The 18,785-nt window shown below is 58.6% G+C and overlaps 5 protein-coding genes, 1 long non-coding RNA gene and 1 other non-coding gene across 9 annotated transcripts in view; 3 read left to right on the forward strand and 4 right to left on the reverse strand.

Moving 5' to 3' along the window:
* PHF23 (PHD finger protein 23) overlaps positions 1 to 872 on the reverse strand; it is a 4,503-nt gene extending 3,631 nt beyond the window's left edge. For both annotated transcript variants that reach the window (XM_029928493.1, XM_029928489.1), the window contains exon 1: positions 653 to 872. In XM_029928493.1, the coding sequence (XP_029784353.1) occupies positions 653 to 686 (34 nt within the window). In that variant the 5' untranslated portion in view covers positions 687 to 872. The remainder of the gene's footprint in view (positions 1 to 652) is intronic.
* LOC115282484 overlaps positions 1 to 11,175 on the forward strand; it is a 15,150-nt gene extending 3,975 nt beyond the window's left edge. The window contains exons 6-7 of one of the 2 annotated variants that reach the window (XR_003904647.1): positions 10,238 to 10,303; positions 10,468 to 11,175. This is a non-coding gene — a long non-coding RNA (uncharacterized LOC115282484). Of the gene's footprint in view, positions 1 to 2,588; positions 3,165 to 10,237; positions 10,304 to 10,467 lie in introns of those variants that run through there. The other variant, XR_003904648.1, reaches the window with a different exon arrangement.
* On the reverse strand, positions 1,781 to 3,831 carry GABARAP (GABA type A receptor-associated protein). Its single transcript, XM_029928553.1, has 4 exons — positions 3,628 to 3,831; positions 2,989 to 3,067; positions 2,728 to 2,846; positions 1,781 to 2,270 (listed from the first exon to the last, which is right to left on the reverse strand). The coding sequence occupies exons 1-4, from the start codon at positions 3,715 to 3,717 to the stop codon at positions 2,205 to 2,207; spliced, it is 354 nt and encodes a 117-aa protein (XP_029784413.1). The 5' UTR covers positions 3,718 to 3,831; the 3' UTR covers positions 1,781 to 2,204.
* Positions 4,917 to 11,294, reverse strand: CTDNEP1 (CTD nuclear envelope phosphatase 1). Its single transcript, XM_029928515.1, has 8 exons — positions 10,844 to 11,294; positions 8,261 to 8,327; positions 8,047 to 8,165; positions 7,719 to 7,790; positions 6,963 to 7,079; positions 6,675 to 6,786; positions 5,879 to 5,963; positions 4,917 to 5,579 (listed from the first exon to the last, which is right to left on the reverse strand). Exons 1-8 carry the CDS (start codon positions 10,943 to 10,945, stop codon positions 5,519 to 5,521), a joined length of 735 nt encoding a protein of 244 aa, XP_029784375.1. The 5' UTR covers positions 10,946 to 11,294; the 3' UTR covers positions 4,917 to 5,518.
* On the forward strand, positions 6,075 to 6,272 carry LOC115283147. Its single transcript, XR_003904951.1, has one exon. It is a non-coding gene; the product is annotated as a U2 spliceosomal RNA (small nuclear RNA).
* Positions 11,295 to 11,883: 589 nt separating the features above from the next.
* On the forward strand, positions 11,884 to 18,044 carry ELP5 (elongator acetyltransferase complex subunit 5). The gene is made up of 8 exons (XM_029928508.1): positions 11,884 to 12,242; positions 12,400 to 12,460; positions 12,550 to 12,630; positions 14,422 to 14,642; positions 16,138 to 16,319; positions 16,744 to 16,833; positions 16,969 to 17,069; positions 17,685 to 18,044. The coding sequence occupies exons 1-8, from the start codon at positions 12,200 to 12,202 to the stop codon at positions 17,797 to 17,799; spliced, it is 894 nt and encodes a 297-aa protein (XP_029784368.1). The 5' UTR covers positions 11,884 to 12,199; the 3' UTR covers positions 17,800 to 18,044.
* A 295-nt stretch (positions 18,045 to 18,339) lies between these two features.
* The window catches only part of CLDN7 (claudin 7), a 1,213-nt gene continuing 767 nt past the window's right edge, over positions 18,340 to 18,785 (reverse strand). The window contains exon 2 of the mRNA XM_029928784.1: positions 18,340 to 18,782. Within this exon, the coding sequence (XP_029784644.1) occupies positions 18,542 to 18,782 (241 nt within the window). The 3' untranslated portion in view covers positions 18,340 to 18,541. The remainder of the gene's footprint in view (positions 18,783 to 18,785) is intronic.

Raw genomic sequence — 18,785 nt, forward strand, 5'->3', positions numbered from 1 at the left:
CCCCCCCCCCCGCAACTCGCCGGTCTCAACCCCCCCCACACCCCGCCCCACCGCCCCTACAACTACCCGGCTCTCTTCGCTTCCCGGCTCGCTCTCCCCACAACTACCCGCCCTGTACAGGTCCCTCTACCGCAGACAATACCCAGACCCCCTCTTCTCCGCACAACTATCTGCCCACCCCTCCAACAATCACCGGGCTCTCTCCGGCGGCAACTACCCGGAGCTCCGGCACCACCGCCACAAACTCCCCCACCTCGGCGAACTACCGGGCTCCTCACTCAGTCCTCTTCCACATCCTCCCTCCTCAAAAACTCTCCGGCCCCCGGATTCCCCCAACCTCCCGGCCTCAGGGCCCCAACGTGCTGGAGGCCCTCTCGGCCCCTAACCCCCGGAGCTCCGGGGTTCCAGTGCCCGCTCCCCACCCCCCCACACACATTCACGGTGTCTGATCTCACAACTACCCCCCAGCCCGGGCTCCCACTCCTCTTTCACCAAGGTCTCTCAACTCGCCGCTCTCCAGCCTCCAGGGGCAGGCCCCCGACCCCCTCCCCGCGCTCCCCCGCCGGGCTCCGGGGCTCGACCTCCAAGTTTGCCAATTGATTCCTCGCCCGCCCCCCACCGGCTCAGCGCTCCGCGCCGGTCGAGAGCTCACCTTCGGGACTGGGCTCCGCCATGGCTTCCAGCATCGCCCCCTCCCCTCCTCCCGGTCCGGCGCCCCCCTCCCCTGAGCCGGGGATCCCGGTGTCGCCTCCGGTGCTCGGTGCTCCTACTGCCTCGCTCCACAGAGGTGTCTGCCTCGGCCCAGTAATGACTCGAGTCCGCTAGCCGCTGCCGCCACCTCCCTCTACCCCTGCCTCCCGCACTCCCGGACCGGGCCCCCTCCCCCCGCGCCGCCGGCCGCCTGCTCCCTCCTCCTCCTCTCTCCTCCCTCCCTCCTTCCCTCCTCCTCTCTCCCTCCTCCCTCCGCGGGCGCTGACGCGCAATGCATCAAGGGGCTTGTAGTCCGTCTGGGAGCAGCGGAAAAGGGACCGCATAGGCCTCTGGAACTTCAGTTCCCAGCAAGCCAAGGATGGGCGCAGGCGCACCAGTCCGCTCCCCTCCCCCGGGGAGTGGCGGGGAGATTGGGAGCAGAGGGTAGGGCGGAAGAGCGCGCGCAGGCTCCTGGGAAATGTAGGCTGGGCGGGACTAAGAAAGAAGGAAAAGAAGGGATTAGAACTCTCGGCCACCATACTGCCTCTTTCTGCGGCTTCTTTCTCCTCCGGGGGACCGCCCCACTTCCGGCCAGAGGGAGAAAGGACTGCTGGGGGATGAAGTCCTCCTCATGATAATGGCTCCCTCCTCCCGTCTTCCTCCTGCCTTGAATTCCACACACTGGCACAAAGTCTGGCCAAGTGGGACGCAAGGGAGGACAAGAGTCCTTTGGCCAGCTCCCACACGCGACAATCTCTTCCCTAGTCCAAAAGGCCGTAATAAACTTGGGAGGTATTTATTTAAAGCAGGTACTTTAAAACTTTGTCCACAGGAACTCACGGTGTACAAAACAAAAACAATTCTATCTAGACCTAAAAGACCGGTATGTAAAACTAAGGTTTTATGAAGCGATACTCCGTATTCCTTCCAACACAGCAGAAACACCCCCCCCCCACACACACACACCAGGAAAAAACCCAACATTAACAGAGTAAACCAAAATATATTACTGTCCCTTCAACTGCAGCTTTCCCCATCTGGGGACAACTGAAAAGAAAAAGGGAGGGAAGCAACACAAAGCAAGACCCAGTTCGGCTTGGTGGTTTCCTCTTTATTGATGTGCTTCCTACCTTCCCCCCACAATTTCGGTCCCTTCCATCTACCCCCAAAAAAGAAGGTAGTTGAAAGGAAGGGAATATCGGGGTTCTGAACCCCCTTGGGCAGTTAGAAAGGGAACAGAAACCAAAGCAATCACTGGATGTGACAGAGAGACAATTGAGATGTCTAAAGCGGAGTGGGGAAGGTGGTGAGAGAAAGGGGACAAAGGAGAGATCCGAGAAGCCACCTCCCCATGAACCCTCCTACGAAGCAGGGCTGGAGAGGAGCCTCGAACATTAGGAAGTGCAGGTCCTGAAGAAGGGAGGTGGTGGTGGCCTGGAAGAGAGCTGGGTCAAGGAAGGGGGGCCACCTCTCTCTTTGTAGAACGGGACCCCCCCACCTCGGGGGCAGCAGTTTCACAGGCCGTAGACACTCTCATCACTGTAGGCGATGTATAGAAAAAAGTCTTCTTCGTGATGTTCCTGGGGTGGAAGCAGAGAATGCTGGCTGTCCGGCGGCCGCGCGACCGGGACTTGAACCACCCACTGCCCCCTCCCCGTTCTTCACAAGCCCATTCTTGATGAAGACCCCCTCCGAAAACAACGCTGTCCTGACTCACTCCCTCACTTGCTTCAGGCCTCAGCAGCCAAGCGGCATCACCCCTGGCACCAGTCCTGGGCAAAAAGATCTCCCACTGTTCTCTGCCTTGGAACGGGGAGGACACTGGGGAAGATTAGGGTCAGAAATGTCGCTCCCCCTCACCTTCCTCTCCCTTGTCTCCTCCCACTGCCTGTCCAAAGCTTCTGCCCAGGACTACCCTGAAATTCTGAGGCCAAAGATAAACAAGCCGGCTAGTCCAGGACCCGCCGACTTCACATTCCTTCCCCTCCGGCTCTTCCAACACCTCTGCGAAGCCTCGACGCGCCCCAGTAGCCATACCTGGTATAGCTGACCCATTGTGGCACTGGTGGGCGGAATGACATTGTTGACAAAGAAAAACAAGGCATCCTCAGCTCGGAGATGAATTCGCTTCCGAATCAAGAAGTAGAACTGGCCAACTGCCAAAGAGACAGGCCAAGATGAAGCCCCAAAGGTCGCAAATGCCCTCAAAGAGAGAGCATCTGCCATGTGGAACCTCTTCCCACAGAGGTGCCCGGCCACCCAGAGGAAGCAAACTCGGGCACTGGGTCAAGTCCCCACCTGTGAGATCAGAAGGCACCAGATATTTCTTTTTGTCCAGGTCTCCTATCCGAGCTTTGGGAGCCTTTTCTACAATCACCTGATGAAGGGAAGACGAAAATTAGCAACTATTAGGTGTACGGCCCCACAATCAAACCTGTCCGAAACTCAAGTAGCTAAAATTCCTAGCACCCCAATCTCTCTGGCTCGTTTTTCTTTGTTTCTGAACACGCGGTACAGCCTTGAGCAGAGATCCTGACCCCACCGTGCTGAACTCCCTTAAATCGATCCCGCAGTAGGGCGTCATAATAAACAACTCTCCTGATGGGGCAGGGAGGACTCGAGTGGGCCGCCTAGAGCCTCACGCTCAAAATCCTAGCTGGCTCCGGGGACAGACCACCAGCAGCTCAGGTGTCAACCCCCCTGCAGCCTCGTACACCAACCCCCGGGGTCTCACTCTCCCATCTGCGTCCCCCCACCCCACCTCTCTCGCTACCCGCGCAGTGTTCAACCTCCGAGCTCGGGGAGAGCAGTTTCCCGCCCGTTCCCAAGCCCGCCACAGCAGGCAGTCCGGCGCCCGCGCCGCCTGGCCGGACCCAAACCCAGGCTGTGGCGTCAGAGCCAGCGCCCCGCGCCCTCGGCCCTGGCTCCTGTCCTCACCGGAACCCGGTCCGGGTATTTCTTTCGGATCTTCTCGCCCTCAGAGCGGCGCTTCTCGAACGGATGCTCCTCTTTATACACGAACTTCATCCTCCCGGGAACCGGGCTGGACCGGGCTGGGCTAAGGGAACCCGGGGGGGGCCGGGACGGGGGGCGGCGGCGGCGGCGGCGACGCGCGGGCGGATTCAGCGGAGCGATCCTGGAACTTGCGCCACTTCCCTATTCACCAACCCCACCCACGACGGTCCGGGGCCGCCCCGCCAGCTACGTTACGCCACCAGCGCAGCGGCCATAACGCCGCCAGCGTAACACCACCCCTTAGCCGCCCCCCCCCTCACGCCGTCTGCGTAATCGCTTTGGAATCAACTTGTGGGCTACGCAGACGGCGTAGCAAAGGTGGTTGGCTAGTCCTATGGTCGAGAATAACCGAAAACCCACATTCTGACCTTCCCCCACGAGGCTGGGGATGACAAGGGCTAAAAGCCGGTAATTGTAATTTGAGACTCGGTTCTCCGAAAAATTCTTCCGGGAATAACGTAAAGCGGAGGGGGAAAAAGAGGCAGAGAGAATTACAAGGGTAGCTATTCGCAAAACGCGTTGGTACGCCGACGGCGGCAGCTGACACCAAAACAAAGTAGTACCTAAGTAGAGGGGCTGGTCTCCGGAAATGAGGGAGGACAGAAACGAAAGACACATTCGGGGAAACGCACGGGTGACTTAGGTTCCAGGGAAGAGTGGACCAATAGGGACCTGAGAGGAGGTCCGAAAGATAGGGACTACGCCAGCGCGGAGGAACACACTCGGCACCGCGACGGCGACAATCATGTGATCTCAGAGAAGGGCGGAGCGTCACGTGGCGGCCGGGGGAAGTAGAGCCGGCCGCGGGGGGAGGGGCTTGGGGGAGGGGCGCCGGGGGGCGGGGCCGGAGGCTGGCGCGGGGTGGGCGCTAGGGTCCCCCGCCGCCGGGCGTGTCCACGTCGGGCCCCCAGGCAAGGTCTCGCCTGTCTGGCTTCCGGTCTCTCCCGCTGCCACACTGCCGCGTCCTCCAGCCCTGAAGGCCAGGTTCCTTCAGGACACCCGGGCGCTCTCCCACTCCACACCGGGGCGCCCATCCAGTCTCCCAAGACCCTTCTCGCCAAAGCACCTGATGTGGAGGTTCCCTACTCCTTTCCCCAAAGCCACCAGCACCTCGCCCCGACCCTCTTAATCCCCTGCTTAGGAAACAGGGTGGATATGAACAAAGACTCCTCCCTTCATCTCCCAACCCCCAGAGAAGGACCTAGGGCAGCTTTGGTTTCAAAGTTATAATGCATGGTTTAAAAGAGAGGAAAGAAAAAAAGGAAGACCGAAAGAGAGAGAGAGAGAAAGCTGGTTACAGGTCTGAGGGAGTCTAGGAAGAAGGGAAAATGGAAGGAAAAGTAAGGGGGGGTGGGGAGGACAAGTTTGGGGAAAATCCAGTGGCCCAAAATCCCAGTTTCCCACCCATAGCCCAGCCCTTGGAGTGAAGAATTAGATCAGTTTTGTACAAGAGTTTTAAAAAAATCAAATCACAACAAAGCTGGCTTGGCTTTTCTTTGAGCCTCCCAGATTACCGAACGTCTCTCTCTCATTCTGGCCGGTCTGGTCTCCACCAGACAGTCTGGGCTCTCCACAGCCTCCGCTATGTCCCAGTCTGGGGCTTCCAGGGAGTGTGAACCCCAAGTCAGAGTGAGGCTGCTTCAGAGTGCGGCCCATGTGTCCGTCCAGACTCCATGCGGAGGGCCGGGCTCCCTGGGCAGAGAGGGGCGGGAGGGGCAGGTCCTGCCCAGGCAGTCCTCACCATCAAACGGCGTCCAGAGAGCTCACCCGCCCTCTCCCCCCCACCTCAGCGCAGGGGGAGGGGCGGCGGCCGTCACCAGAGCCTGTGTTGGTGAAGATTTCGGCTCAGCACAGAACGAACGTCAGCGGTGAACCTGGGGGTGACAAGAACTGGCATTGGTGGAGTCCTTCCAGCTGTGGGCCTCACAACACTGCTGTGGGGGCGCCTCCCTGGAGATGGGGTGCAGAGACCACCACCATATTCACATGAAACTGAGGTCCGGATTGCCTAAGACCTACTAGCTACAAGCGATGGCCTTTACTGTAAGGAGACCTGGGTTCAAATGCTAAGTTCTTGGGAGAAAAGAGATAAGTAAGTCCAATAGGACCAATTTTCCTTCCCTCTTGGGGTCCCCCACCTCCTTTCCTCGGCAATCTGTCTCGCTTCCCTTACCTGAGGGCGTCCAGCATGGGAAGCAGGTTGAGGAGGGCGGTGTCACTGGGGTCACTGAACCACGATTTGATGGGGATGGCATTGTCTAGAGCAGATGAAAACAAGCGCATGTGAGAAAAAACGCAGGATTCAAGAGACAGGCTGATTTTTCTTTTATTTGGGAAAATGGGGTTCGTTACTTTAAAATATGTACCGAATCACTTCTTGGCCTTTTGGCTAGGATCGAATGTAGTACCTGTTCTGGTCAGCTTAAAATATGTACCGAGCTCTCCCTGACCCACCCAAAGCTAGCAACCCAAGTTAAACCTTCCTGTTTCGTCTTCCAGAATAAAACTTTAAAAAAAAAAGTATTCACATTCCCATCTTTTTTAGAGATGGGGTGGATGTATGCAAGTGAGAGAAAGCAGCAGAGGGAGAGAGAGACTCCCAAGCAGGCTCCACGCTGGGCTCAATCCCGTGACCCTGGAATCATGTCCTGAGCCTAAATCAAGAGTCAGATGCTCAACTGAGCCACCCAGGCGCACCCCCAAGATAAAATTAGCTTTCTGTCAGCACGTCTCGCGTTAATGTGAGGCTTCTGGTCAAACTTCCTGCTACCGTGTCTCACCTGAAGCAAAGCGATATGAGCAATGTGACCGGTGAGATGGAGAAGTGGGGAAAGGGGGTGGGGTGTCTGCTAGAAGACAGAACCACCTGGCGTCCTGACCTACGTTGAACCAGACTCCCAGCCCCAGCATTAAAAACATGTCCTCGGAACCACTTCCCGGTCCTGCCAGACTCGCCACCGGCTCCCCACCTGGGTGGCTCCGGTAAGCCCCGGGCGAGTTGTCCAGGATCACGATGCTGGAGAGGTCGCTGTGCACCACGGAGAGGTCCTTGATGTAGCTGCCCAGTTCCAAAGTGCAGTGCTGCCGGGGAGGGCCGCGCCGGCGTCAGGAGGGGCCTGGGCCCCCGGTCCCGGCCACGCCCATGGGCAGCCCAGTCCCACAGAGCGGGTTCCGCCTCCCCTCACCCCCCCCAGAAAGTCCCGGTCCAAGGAAACTGCCTCAAACCCCCTGCCGCCCCAGCCCGCTCCCGGCCTCACCTGTCGGTAGTATCTCCTCTTGAGAATGCTTCTGCTGTTGTCCAGCTTGTCCGCCACTGCGGAGCCGTAGATCTCCATGCTGGCCGTGAACACCACCAGCTCGTACCACTGGCTCACCTGAAATGGACCGGGGCGCCGGTGGGGTCAGAGGAACTGATTCTTCCTCTAGACACACAATTCTCCGCCCCCAGACTCCCGCCTGGTCCCTCAGGCCTTTCTAGAGCATCAAATGTCTCTGAGGACAGGACACTCGAAGGCTGCCAAACTCAGAGCCTTAGGCCTCATACACCTTAAAGATTCAGAGATGCAAGAACAGACGACCAGGAAGCCTGTGGAAGAACAGAATGGCAGCACGACATACGAACCCAAACTCCCGAGAGCCACGGTCTGACCGGCCAAAACCGCCCCTCTCTGACCACCCACACCTGCTTTCTCCTCACCCTGTACTTTGACCAAGCGCTGCCCACAGCTTTAAAGCCGGTCCTTCATCACAGGGCTCCCCACAGCTCCTACAAATTCACCACTTATTTATTTATTTATAATAATGTCTATTTTTGAGAGAGAGAGAACGAGTGAGCAGGGAAGGAGCAGAGAGAGAGAGAGAGACATATACACAGAATCCAAAGTAGGCTCCAGGCTCTGAGCCGTCAGCACGGAGCCTGACGTGGGGCTTGAACCCGTGAACCACAAGATCATGACCTGAGCCAAAGTCGGACGCTCAACAGACTGAGCCCCCCCAGTGCCCCCCAAACTCACCACTTCTAAGAAGAAATCCACATGGGGCCTCTTATGTACAAAAAACCGGACGGGATGTTTGTCTATCACCACCTGTAGAGAAACAGGGAAGGGCCGGGGGTGCCTGAGCACCAGAGCACAGGCCTGAAGGACACACACCCCTACCCACCACACACACCCCGCCCACCCCCACTGCTCCCTACCCCCCACTGCCGGCTTCCCTCCTCCTTGCTGCCGCCGGTGCCAGAGGATGGGGACAGGGACGAGACGCTCTGGGACCGGGAAAGGAAGTCCAGGTCTGAGCGGAGTAACAGACATGACAGTCCCATCACTTCCCACCCCCACACACCTTGAGGATGAAGTCAGGAGGCGTTCCAGGCCGGACGGTGGGCCTCAGGACCCCATCGTGATGAGAGTGGATAAGTGTCTCATCCAGATCCAGCACCAGGACCTTCCTCTTCACCTGGGCTGGACCACAGCGGCAAGGGGTCACACCCCCAACCTCCAGCCCGCCCCTGGAGCCCAACCGCACCTTCCAGAGCCTTCCCAGCCAGCACACTCACCTAGCCGATTCCGGGATACAGGAGATAAGGGAAGGATATCATATCGGACAGTTTGGTACTGAATTATCTAAAAACAGCAATAGAGGATTAGAACTCTTGACAAGGAAATCTTGACAAAGGAACGGTTACCATATGCTGGGCATCAAGGAGGTGATTGGCAATTACGTCATTTAATTCTCAGAAGTGTAACAACAATCCTATTATACTAACAACAAGAACAGCAATATCACCGGGTCTATTTTAACAACGGAGAGACCGAGGCTTAGCCAGGTGAATGCCTTGTGTAAAGCCACACCAGACTAGCAATTATTTTACTTGGTCATTTGTCCCCCCAGTTAGAATGAAAGCCTGGCGAGAGCGCTCAGTCCCCGCCATGTTCCCAGGACACTCACAGGCTAGGTGGTTAACGTCAGAGCGGATGCAGTGGAGAAGCCGGGCCGCTGCCAGGCAGGCTGACCTGAAACCTTCCCTCTCAACCGAGATCCCATCCCGAGATCCCATCCGGCTCGCAAGAACAGAGACACACGCGCCCCCCTCCCACTTCCGCCCCCCGGATCCTTCGTGACAACTCCCATCACTTGGGGGATTAGGACAGGAGGTCCTTGGGTACCTAAGGGGAATGGAGGACAAGGAGGGAATCCAGGGGTTGTCAGGTCAGCTAAGTTCCTCTGGCTGGGGGCCACCAGGCCTATTTTAACCAGCCACCTGTCCATTTCTGTCTCTACCGGCCAAGTCACAAGTGGCAGAGAACCTCCGCCCTCCGTGCTACCTCCTTATTCCGGTACTCAGAACAAGGCGCACCGGGAGGCCCCGCCCACCAGCCTGCCGGCTAGGGTGGCAAGAAGGCCAGAGTGATTTAAAGACTGTGAGGGACGTCAGGAGGGGACAAGGATATCACCACCCCAACCCTCCACCTCCTCTGAGCTGTCTCTAGAGGCTCCTGTTTCTAGCACTCAGTTCTCTTCCACAGGAGCCTGGCGGTCCTTTCCTCTGCCCTTTTCTTCTAGACTTCAGTCCATCCCTAGGCCCCAGCCTCGCCAGCACCAGGCTCTCCCCTTGCAAACCACAGGGCCCTGTGCCCCGAATGCCAAGGCGCCTGCCCTTCTCTCCTCCCTGCAGCGGGATGAGGGCCGCAGAAGCTCGGGTGTCCTGGCTGCTATCTCGGGTTGCATAGGCTGGGCACGCAGGGAATGCTCCCAAGCATCTGCCAGCGAGGGGGTGGGGGTGGGGGGTGAAGCCGGATTGGAAGGGAGGGAAGGGAAGACAAAAGGCTGTGGGGTCAGTGCTTGCCCAGGGGGGAGCAATTCTGCGAAAAGCTAGCCTCTGGAGGGTACTCCCTACATCCAGGACAGAAATTTCAGGGGCGAAAGGGGGTGTGCTCAGAGCCTGGGCAGACAGAACAGTGGCCCACATGTAGAGGAAACCCCAGGAGCCACCCCCCCCCCCCACACACACACCTCAGCATCTCTGACCCCAAAGTCTTCCGGGCTCCCAATGTATTTCAGAGAAACAGCCCTGCCTACCACCACGGTCACCCAGAAACAACCCTCACCCTGAATCAGGAAGCGGAAGGCGTTGACCGGTAAAGGAGACACTGAATCTGAGGCAGGGCCCACTCCCCCGGGTCAGCAAGTCACCCACGACCACCATCACCCACGGCTCCCTGGAGACTCTGGCACCTTGCAGATGTTACATACACCAAAGAGCACAGCCAGAGAACTTCCGCCCATCAGCTTACCCAATTCTCCCCAGTGCTGACAACACAGAAGCACACTGGCTACAGCAAGTTAGCCTCTGGGAGCTCTGACCTTGGAGAGCTCATGGGGAGGGAACCCAGAGATACCTGGGCACCTGCAGAGTCTTCCCTGCCCACAGGACCCCTCTCAAAGCTGGAGTCTCCTGGAGAAGCAAGCTTGCCCTCGGGTTCAAGCACCACTTCCCACAGACCCCCAAACATCGATATGCTTCTGTCCCTAGAGACCAACATAAAGCCGTCCTTCTCAGTGCCAGGGCCTCGGTGAACTCGGATGCCCACACTATGAAGTAAGTTTTGGGGGCCCTTTTTGGAGGAGTCCCTGTAAAGCGGATGGCAGAGGTTTCTCCTTCACACCCAAGGCTTCTCCCAAGTTCCCACCCATGTTTGTCATGTATGCTCTCCCACCCACACCCCTACCCTGCCACATAAGCCGTCTCTCCCTTGTTCCCAGACCTAACACACATGGAGGCTCCTAGTATCAGAAGGGTCCGTCACAGGCCCAAACCGACAGAGCCGGGGCCATCAAACAGGTGCTCCCCTCCTCTTGGTCTCACAACTCCAGCTTTCCTAAACGGCGCCCCTCCCACCACCCGGCCCCGAAGAGTTGCCACATCCAGTCTCCGACTAGCCCACCCATCTCGGTTGTCCGACAAGGGTCTCCCCCCTCCCCATCCCACCCCATGTCCAGCTAAGGGTGCCCCAACCCTCTAACGGGAAAAGCTGCCGCCAGGACGCCGTTCCGAAGCCCAGAGGCCCGACACTTTCCGCAAACCCGTGAGCACCGCTGACAGTGGTTCCCAGTGCCACCAGGGCCCACCCCGGCTCACCGTGCGGATCTGCCTCCGCAAAAGGTAAATGAAGAAGCTCCAGAGCTTGGCGGCGAAGGCCACGAACGTGCGCAGCCCCAGCAGACACTGGGTCCGCATCATCCCGATGACCCCGGCACCGCCGGCCCCGGGGCCCCCGCGGCCCAGCTCCGCCAGTCCCCCGGGGGCAGCCCCCCGCCTCCGGGAGGGGGAACGGGGGCCCCGAGTGGCAGGAAAGGCTGCAGAGAGGGGCACGGAGCGGGCGGCTCAGAAAGCCACCCCACGCGAGGGGAAAGCCCAGCGGAACCGGGAGCTGGGGGACAGGCGTGGGCAGCCCGCGGGGGCCCACATGGGCGGGGAGTGGCACCGACGGCTTCGCGGAGGTCGCGGGCCGAGACGGGCCGGGCTAGGATGGGGTCCTCAGAGACCAAGAGGGAAGGGGATGGAGAATTGGGGGAGGGGGCAGTGGGGGAGGGGGAAGGGGAGAAGGGAGGGAGGGAGGGAGGGAGAAGGAAGGGGGAGGGGAAGGGGAAGCGGAGGGTGGCCCGCTGCGCAGGCGCGTTAGGGGGCTGCCCGCGGGAAAGGGCGGGCGGGGACTGCGGCGCGCGAAGGGCCGCGGTGGCGGCGAACGAGCCGGCTGGGCGGAGGAGCCGGGAAGGCGGGGGAGGGGGAGCCGAAGGGCGCGGATGGCTAGACCGGAGCGGCCTCCCCCTCCCCGAAGTCGGGGGTGCCTTAGCCGCTGGGAAGCGGGGCTGCACCCTCTGCAGCCTCTGCAGCTGGATTTCCCACTCTGACAGGCGCCATTTTACCGCCCTAAGGGCTCCCTCCTCCTTTCTTCCCCCCTCCTCTTCCCCTCTGACACTGCTTCCGGTGGTGACGTGTATTCGCTTCACCGGGACTGAAGTTCCCCCTCCCCGGTCTATGAAGGCGAGTAGGGGAAAGCTGAGTGTGCTCCCGACCAGGTCGCAATATCGCGCAAGCGCGGAAGGTGGCGGCGGGGCGGGCCCCGGGGTCGAAGCGGGGCCCCGCCTTGAGCGGTGTGGGCGGGGCTAGGTGACGTCACTCGCCCCAGAGATTCGGGCCGTCAGACGGGCTCGTGAGTCCGCCCATCCCTCCCGCCGTCAACTGCCCCAACGGCTCTTCCGGCCACAGTCGTGGCAAAAATGTCCTGCGTCTGTGCGCCGGAGCTCGGGAGGGGCCCCTCCGCGTGAGCGCCCCCTGGGATAGTGGACATAATCACCTCTCACTCCGGACCGGACCGGCTCCCGGTTGTGGGAGGACTCGTGGACGCCCCGCCCCTTTCACCTGGAAGGGGCGGGGCATCGGGCGGTGACGCCATCAGAGGGCGCCCGCGACGAGCCGGGCCGCGAGTTGGAGATGGAGTCGGTGTTGGCTCTGCGCGGCCTCGTGCTGCTGCGGGGTGAGGGCCAGAGGCGCCGGGGGTTGCGAGCCGGGCTCAAGGGGCGGCAGCGGAGAGGAGGAGCCGCGTGCCACCGGCGAGGGGTGGTCACCAGGGGCCGGTGAGGACGGGACCGTCAGCGTTCTCACGCTGCTTATCCGTCCCTCGCTCTCCCCAGACTCCGTGGAGTGGGAGGGGCGCAGTCTCTTGAAGGCGCTTATCCGGAAAGCTGCGCTGGGGTGAGTATCCCACAGCCCCCCCCTCCCCCAAGCCCCCGAGAGGGAGGCCCGGCCCAGGTCTGTGACACGCTCCTTCATCTTTGCCTTAGTGGGGAGCAGGTCCACATCCTCGGCTGTGAAGTGAGCGAGGAAGAGTTTCGTGAAGGTTTTGACTCCAGCATCAGCAGCCGGTAAGCACAGATTGGGAGAGCGTCTGCTGGGTGGGGCCCTCCAAGGAAGCTGCTCTCCAGCATGTTCGTGGAAGAAATGGATACGGGCCTTTCGGGAGGCGAAGATTCGTAAGAGAAATGAGTGGCGAGTTAATGGAGAATCCAAAGCAGGGGCCATAGAAGCAGAGGGAAATGGAGCTTAATAAAAGGCTGACGGTATAGTTTCGCACCAGAAGCTGTACTGGGGGGTAGGAATGAACACGTTCTGTCTTTTGAGGTATTCAGAATCTGGTGATGGTTAGTCTAGACGCGAATTCCAGATTTGCATCAACAGTGTCTCCAAGCCACTGAGTGATTTGTTCTAGAAGCAAAGGGACCAGCGTATGCGAAAGTGGGGGCATAGGGAAGGCATGATTGTTGACCGTGGGTGGAAGAGCATCCCGAGACCGGACAGATAACACAGGGTCTTAGCATGAAAATGAGTTCAGATGTCATCCCAAAGGCAGTGACAATCATTTCAACATGTGAGTGGAGAGTGATAACCTCATACCGTTAGACTACTCCAGTGACCAGTGTGGAGGATGGGTTGGAAGGGGGCAGCCTGGAGACAGACCAGGAGGGAAGGCTACTGCGGTAATCAGGTTCACTCAGGGTGTGTGTGTGTGTGTGTTGAGCACCAGTTCTGAACCACATGCTGTGACAGGCACAATAAATGAGACGTGGTCTCTAATGTACTTTAGGGAAAGGTGATAGGGATGACAGCAGTCTGCCTTACGACAGTAGCAGGGCGCCTGCGGGGCTCAGTCAGTTGAGCCTCCGACTTCGGTTCAGGTCATGATCTCCTGTTCTTGGGTTCGAGCCCCGCATCGAGCTCTGTGCTGACAGCTCAGAGCCTGGAGCCTGCTTCGGATTCTGTGTCTCCCTCTCTCTCTCTGCCCCTCCCCCTCTCTGTCTCTCTGTCTCAAAAAGTAAATAAAACATTAAAAAAATTTTTTTTAAAGACAGTAGCAGTAAACAAGCATGGAGAATTTAGGGGGAAAGTAAAAGGACTCTAGCAGGTAGACTGTCCAGAAGTTAAAGACTGATGTGGAATAGAGCCCAGGAGCCTCCTGAACTCACCTGTGTGCCTGGATGAGAGAGATTACTTCCTAGACTAGATAGCTCAGTAGTTCACATCTGTGTTCAGCTCTGATTTTTATCAGATCACGTGATAATAGAAGTGCTGCTTCCTGCTAAGGTGACATTTACGAGAGAAGCAGAAGATAGAATGGAGGTGTCTGGGAACAGTTTTGGCCACCGTGAATCCGATCCCAGGATTTCTAACCAGCCTCCCCTTTCCTGTGGTGCTATTTTATCTATAGTTAGTACCCCATGACCTAATTCTTGATCTTCTCTAAACTGTCCTAGGAGCAGGAACCCTGAGTCATGTCCTGTCCTTTCCCTGTTCCTCCAGGGAGTGATACGAGTTAGGCTCCACTCAGGAAACGCTTGATGGTGATGATAACTAACATTTACCAAGCATTTCATGTGTGTCAAGGATTGTTCTAAAGCACCAGCGGTTGGTGTCCGTGCAATCATTCTACAAACAAACCGTTCTCGGATAAGTAGTTTATCAGTTAGGTGACCTTGGGCATAGGAGTAAAGCCGCGCTTGGAGCTCAGGGCTTCCTGACACCCAAGTCTGTGCTCTCTACGTGCTCCTCTCTGTCAGTGTTAACTTTAAGTCAAAGAGAGCCACAGAGATCACAGGGTGAAGTTCAAGAGCAAAGGGAGGGGCTGTGTTAATAAGCTGTCTCCTGTTTTCCTTCCGCAGGCTGGTTTACCATGACCTCTTCAGAGATCCTCTCAACTGGTCACGGACTGGGGAAGCCCTTCCGGGGGGGCCCCTGGGAGCCTTGCAGGCCATGTGCAAGAGGGCGGGTCCTGGTCCTGTCACCATGGCGCTCGACTCGCTGAGCTGGCTGCTGCTCCGCCTCCCCTGTGCTGCACTCTGCCAGGCCCTCTGTGCCCTGGGCCGCCAGCACGCCTGCCCAGGTGAGGCCGCCTTCATCACGCCTCCTCACATGCCTTCCCCTGCCCGGGAACGAGCCCCTTGCCTTCCTGAGAAAGAACACAAGTAGGGATCACCACTTGGGCCTTATTCCGTCTCCTTGGGGCTTATTCTAGTTCCGGACTCCTCCACAACGCCATCTACCAATCATGCGTTTCTTCCTCTTCCAAGGTCGTTCTTTCTCATTGGTTTCATTCAGTCACTCAGCAAATAGGAATCGTATGCCATGTGTCAGGCACCATTCTAGGTAACGGGCACATGACGACTGACTGGTCAGGCCTCTGTCTTCTCGGAGCCCAGAGCCCCACAAAAGGATACAGACAAGTGAGCAGTTGGAAGACAGTGTGATGAGAGCCGGGATGGTGGAGGAACGTACACAGAGTGCCCTAAGGAAAGAAGTCTCTCAAAGAGGAAAGGGTTAGCCAGGCAGATTTGGCCAGATCAGGGGCCCTGGGAGGAGCCCTGTAGTGTACTGTGGGTTCTAGAATGTACCATGCAGTCGGCCACCCAACTTTGTATTAAGGTGCTCAAATTGCTCAATGTTTCAGTTTACTCCGTAGAATTGGGGGGAGGAGAGAATTTATGGTATTAGGATGAACTGTTTGATTTTTTTTAATGTTTATTTTTGAGAGAGACAGAGTGTAAGTGGGGGAGGGACAGAGAGAGAGGGAGACACAGAATCTGAAGCAGCTCCAGGCTCTGAGATGTCAGCACAGAGCCTGATGTGGGGCTGAACTCACAAACCATGAGATCATGTCCTGAGCCGAAGTCCAGTGCTTAATCAATCGAGCCCCTGGGGCACCTGGAATGGACCATTTAGAATCACTGTTCTTGGGGCACCTGGGTGGCTCAGTCGGTTGAGCGGCCGGCTTTGGCTTAGGTCATGATCTCACGGTTCATGGGTACGAGCCCCTTGTCAGGCTCTGTGCTGACAGCTAGCTCAGAGCCTGGAGCCTGTCTTCAGATTCTGTATCTCCTGCTCAAGCTGTCTCTCTCTCTCTCTCTCTCAAAAATAAATAAAACATTTTTAAAAAATTTGGAATCACTGTTCTTTTAGGTCAAACATGGAGGGTCAAGGATCCAACCCGAAAGCATTTAGCACAGCGAGTGCCTAACGCATGCGCGCCCCATAGAAGGCAGAGGCAGAAGGCAGAGCCAGCGGGAGGGGACAAAGGCGCTGATTGGGATGGCGGTCAAGTTTCAAAAGCCGCAAGTAGTTCAGTTTTGTAAGAGATGAGGCTGGAAAGTAAGACGCAGGAGGAAGGGGTTGACTCCATCCCAGGGGGCCATGCGGCAGGGGCTCTGAGGACTGGAGTCAGCCTAGGCCTGGCTCAGATGCACGCTGGGAGGGGAGGGCAGAAGGAGGCTCTGCAGCGGGGAAGTGCGGATTGTGGCGGAGCAGTGACAGACCGAGGGGCTCCCCGGCCTCCTCCCTGAATGTCCCCCACTGCCCATGCACCCACACTGTCGCCCCTGCAGGTGGCGGCCCGGCAGTGGAGCCGGTGCGCGTGCTGGGCCTGCTGCACGGCGAGCTCCACGGCCCGGGCCCCCAGGGAGCGCTGAGCAGCCTCGCCCAGGCCGAGGTGACCCTGAGCGGGACAGCGGGCCAGGCCTCGGCCCACATCCTCTGTCGGAGGCCACGACAGCGCCCCAGCCACGAGGTCAGGAGAACCCCAGGGAGCTCTGGGGGTGGGGGTCAGACCGAAGGGGAGTCTTGGCGGGAAGGACAGTGAGAAAGCTGATGTGACTGAGCACTTCCCTGTGTCTCCGTTGTGTCCTTTCCCTCCTAAACCTCCCTGGGCCCTGGGGGGTGGATTGCCTCGTTATCCCCTCCCCCAGGATCACAGAGAGTAAGTACTGGAGCCAGGATTTGAACTCAGGATTGCCTGATTCAGATCCTGTGAGCTTAACCAAGAGATCTCGTCTTCCAAGAAATGGCACACCTGGAGCTTGGAGGGAGGGCCCGAAGGGAAGGGCAGGAGCTGAAAGTGGTTACATTCACGATGGGGGCTGGGGGGACAGTTCTTCTCTTTGGTTTGTTTGGTGGGGTGGGAAGAACCTGTTAATACTCTTTCTCCCCCCCAGACTCTGTGGTTCTCCATCCTGCCTGACTTGAGCCTGGATCTCCAAGGGGGACCCCCGCTAGAGCGCCACCCAGTTCCTCACCTGCCCCTGGTATCTCAGGGTCAGGGCCAGCACAGGGGATGGAGTTTGGGGGTCTGGTGAAAGGAGAGCCTGAAAACTGCCGGCGGTGGGGCTGGGGTCAGGGATCCAGCCACGCAACCGTGGCAGCATCTTTTGTACCTGCAGGTGGACCCCACAACCCACTTGACCTTTAACCTTCACCTGTCCAAGCGCGAGAGAGAAGCCAAGGATAGCCTGACGCTGCCATTCCAGTTCAGCTCCGAAAAGTAAGGTTGGGGGCCGGACGCCTGGGTTCCTGCCTAGAGCCCCGCATCTGGGCCTGAGAGGTGGGGCCCAAGTTATTGATTAACCTCAGACTTTATAGGGGCTGAAGTCCATGTCCAGAGACAAGCCTGGGGAGTGGTTCTGTCCCCACTCCTGCCCCAACAAGGCTAAAGGGCCTTTGTGTCTTTCTTCTCGCCATCGGAGCCTTGGGTCACAGAGCAGTCGGGTCTGGGCTGAGCCAGACCAGACCCCGGGGGGCGGGGGGTGGCCCTGCCCCCGTCTAGGCGCAGTGTTACTGGGAGGGCAGGAAGCAGGTTGGGTGTGGCAGAGACAGGTTAGTAACGGCTTCGGTAAGTGCCTGTTCTGTGCCCAGTGCGTGGGTGGGTGAAGCAAGACTGCGCCAGGATCCTTGCCCTGCAGCTGCTAAGAACGTCAGGAGAGCGGGGCCGGGCTCTATCCCGCTATAGGGGGCAGGCGCGGGGGCCTAAGTAAACACGGAAGTCAAGAGAAAGGGGCTTGGACCTAGAAAACATGGAAGCCAAAGAGGAGGGAGTCCATCACCGGGGAGAGAGTATCCAGGCAGGACCCAGCACCCGCCCCCGCACCGCTCCCCCCAGACAGCAGGCTCTGCTGCGCTCCGGGCCCGGCCAGGCCGCCGGCCACATCTTCTACGAGCCAGACGCATACGATGACCTGGACCCAGAAGACCCGGATGATGACCTGGACGTCTGACGGGCAGACTTGCCTACCCTGGAGTCAGAAGGGAAGAGGAAGACCTTGGACCCACAGCCATCCTTTCATTGTTTGCCATGGCCTGACCCTGTCCCTGCCCCACCTTTGTTCCTCTGTCTGGAGGTCCTGCCCTGTTACCCGAGTCCGGAAGTAGCTTCCAGGCAGGACAAAAAGTGGGAGGAGGCAGAGGGGGTAAGGTGAGAGAACAGAGACCCCTCCCCTCCCAGCCTAATAAAGTCTTTTTTTTTTTTTTTTTTTTTACCATAAAGGAAACTTTGGTTGCTGCCTCCCGAGAGCAGCGGGGGCGGAAGGGGCTGAAGGATGGGAAGGCGGGGAAGCCAGGCGCCTGAGTCGTTGGGAGTCAACAGTGTTGGGGCCCAAGTGACCACGAAACAGTGCCACGGGGAGGGCCTCACACACCGTTGGTCCCCGCTATGTGCTGCTGTGAACCGAGGCAGGTGTGCTGGAAGGTTCCGGGCTCCCGGCAAAGATCTGGGTCGGAAGAAAGCAGGAGGCCCCAAAAGGGGAACAAAAAAAGCCTACTTTCCAAAACTTACTTTTTTATTCCTGTACAAAAAGCACACCCTCCCCTTTTTGTGTCCCTCACCCAACCCCCAAGGGGGAACTGTACACTGTGCGGGCGCAGGGGTGCCGGGCCTCTGCTCTGCTCGCACCCCGCCCACGGCCGGCTCAGCTACCTGGGCGCACGGTAGGCTGCCAGGCCGGCCCAGGGGGTCCCAGGTCACACGTACTCCTTGGCAGAGTTGGGTTTGGGGTAGGAGTGGGGTGCGCGGTACCCAGATTTGCTCTCACTCCCGGGACAGGAGCAAGAGAGCAGCGCACCCCCCAGGATGACCAGGGCAGACCCGGCCCAGCCAATGAAGATGGCGGGACCGAACTCGTACCTATGGAGAGAGGGGGTGGGGGTCAGAAACCGGCCTTTCCTGGAGGGGAGCCAGACCTGCCGCCCCTTAGGAGTCGGGCTC

The sequence above is a fragment of the Suricata suricatta genome, chromosome 17, assembly GCF_006229205.1.
Source record: "Suricata suricatta isolate VVHF042 chromosome 17, meerkat_22Aug2017_6uvM2_HiC, whole genome shotgun sequence".
In the NCBI taxonomy this organism is placed as follows: domain Eukaryota; kingdom Metazoa; phylum Chordata; class Mammalia; order Carnivora; family Herpestidae; genus Suricata; species Suricata suricatta.

Bases quoted from the DNA above. Each gene is read 5' to 3' on its own strand.
- GABARAP (XM_029928553.1), bottom strand. From the start codon at position 3,717: ATGAAGTTCGTGTATAAAGAGGAGCATCCGTTCGAGAAGCGCCGCTCT. The intron at 3,068-3,627 runs GTGAGGACAGGA...TCCCTTCATCAG, and splicing joins AATACCCGGACCGGGTTCCG to GTGATTGTAGAAAAGGCTCC. The intron at 2,847-2,988 runs GTGGGGACTTGA...TCTCTTTGGCAG, and splicing joins GGTGCCTTCTGATCTCACAG to TTGGCCAGTTCTACTTCTTG.
- ELP5 (XM_029928508.1), top strand. From the start codon at position 12,200: ATGGAGTCGGTGTTGGCTCTGCGCGGCCTCGTGCTGCTGCGGG. The intron at 14,643-16,137 runs GTGAGGCCGCCT...TCGCCCCTGCAG, and splicing joins CCGCCAGCACGCCTGCCCAG to GTGGCGGCCCGGCAGTGGAG. The intron at 16,834-16,968 runs GTATCTCAGGGT...TTGTACCTGCAG, and splicing joins CAGTTCCTCACCTGCCCCTG to GTGGACCCCACAACCCACTT.
- CTDNEP1 (XM_029928515.1), bottom strand. From the start codon at position 10,945: ATGATGCGGACCCAGTGTCTGCTGGGGCTGCGCACGTTCGTGGCCTTC. The intron at 7,791-8,046 runs GTGTGTGGGGGT...GTTTCTCTACAG, and splicing joins CTCCTGACTTCATCCTCAAG to GTGGTGATAGACAAACATCC. The intron at 5,964-6,674 runs GTGGGGAGCCGG...CATCTGCTCTAG, and splicing joins GGCTTACCGGAGCCACCCAG to ACAATGCCATCCCCATCAAA.